At 35.7% G+C, this 888-nt stretch overlaps 1 protein-coding gene across 1 annotated transcript in view; it reads left to right on the forward strand.

Annotated features, from left to right (window-relative positions):
* Positions 1-888, forward strand: part of LOC106869754 (protein white) — an 18,009-nt gene that overhangs the window by 4,171 nt on the left and 12,950 nt on the right. Inside the window, exon 3 of the mRNA XM_052977117.1 lies at positions 146-285. Within this exon, the coding sequence (XP_052833077.1) occupies positions 146-285 (140 nt within the window). The remainder of the gene's footprint in view (positions 1-145; positions 286-888) is intronic.

Raw genomic sequence — 888 nt, forward strand, 5'->3', positions numbered from 1 at the left:
TTACACGCACACACATATAAAAGCAATTTCACATTAAAATAAAGACATTAAACTACTTTTTCTAGAGTGTATATTTATCATACTTTTACAAGCAGTGGGGTGACAGAGATTTCGAAGTTTCAAACTATTAGCCTTTGTTGAGCAGTCTGGGCGAAACGTCGAAATCCCGATTACCCCACTGCTTGTAAAAGTATTATATATATATGTATATATATTCTCATTTTTTCTCCTTCTAGTCAATGGCGTGGTAAAACCAGGAACATTAGTAGCCATAATGGGCTCGAGGTATGTGTTAACTTACTCAATTCCTGTCTCCTTTATAAACCTTCCCTACTATTATCCCCGCTTCCGTTCACACCCAGTAGTATTCCTCTTTCATTTAATAAATCCTTCCTGTTCTAGTGTACTCCAATATCCCTGTTCTACTGTATCCTCAATATTCTAGTTCTACAGTTTTCCCAATATCCTTGTCTGGTACTTATTCTATCGATGTACTTATTCTATCGATACTTTCAGAAAGTATCATCTACAATAGCCTCGGGCCTATCATCATTATTCAGTAGTCTTATTTTTATAACGTGCTTTCACTTCACTACCGAGCGCAGCTCTGTCTGCCTTGGGTATGTACTGTGGTGTGCTGTGGGGTTCTTATGGTTACTGTATTGAAAGTGTTTTGCGTAGGATGTGTGCAGTGCCCAGTAGTGCAATTTTCTGTATGTTATATATATTTGTAAGTCCTGGTGTTTTTGTTATGTATTTGTCTGAATATCTTTTTATTATACCTAAGGCACCTACGATGATAGGAATTGTTTCTGATTTTAGATTCCACATTCGAGTTACCTCTATTTCCAGGTCTTTGTATTTTTATTATTATTATTATTATTATTG

The sequence above is a fragment of the Octopus bimaculoides genome, chromosome 27 (genome assembly GCF_001194135.2).
Source record: "Octopus bimaculoides isolate UCB-OBI-ISO-001 chromosome 27, ASM119413v2, whole genome shotgun sequence".
NCBI classification, from domain to species: domain Eukaryota; kingdom Metazoa; phylum Mollusca; class Cephalopoda; order Octopoda; family Octopodidae; genus Octopus; species Octopus bimaculoides.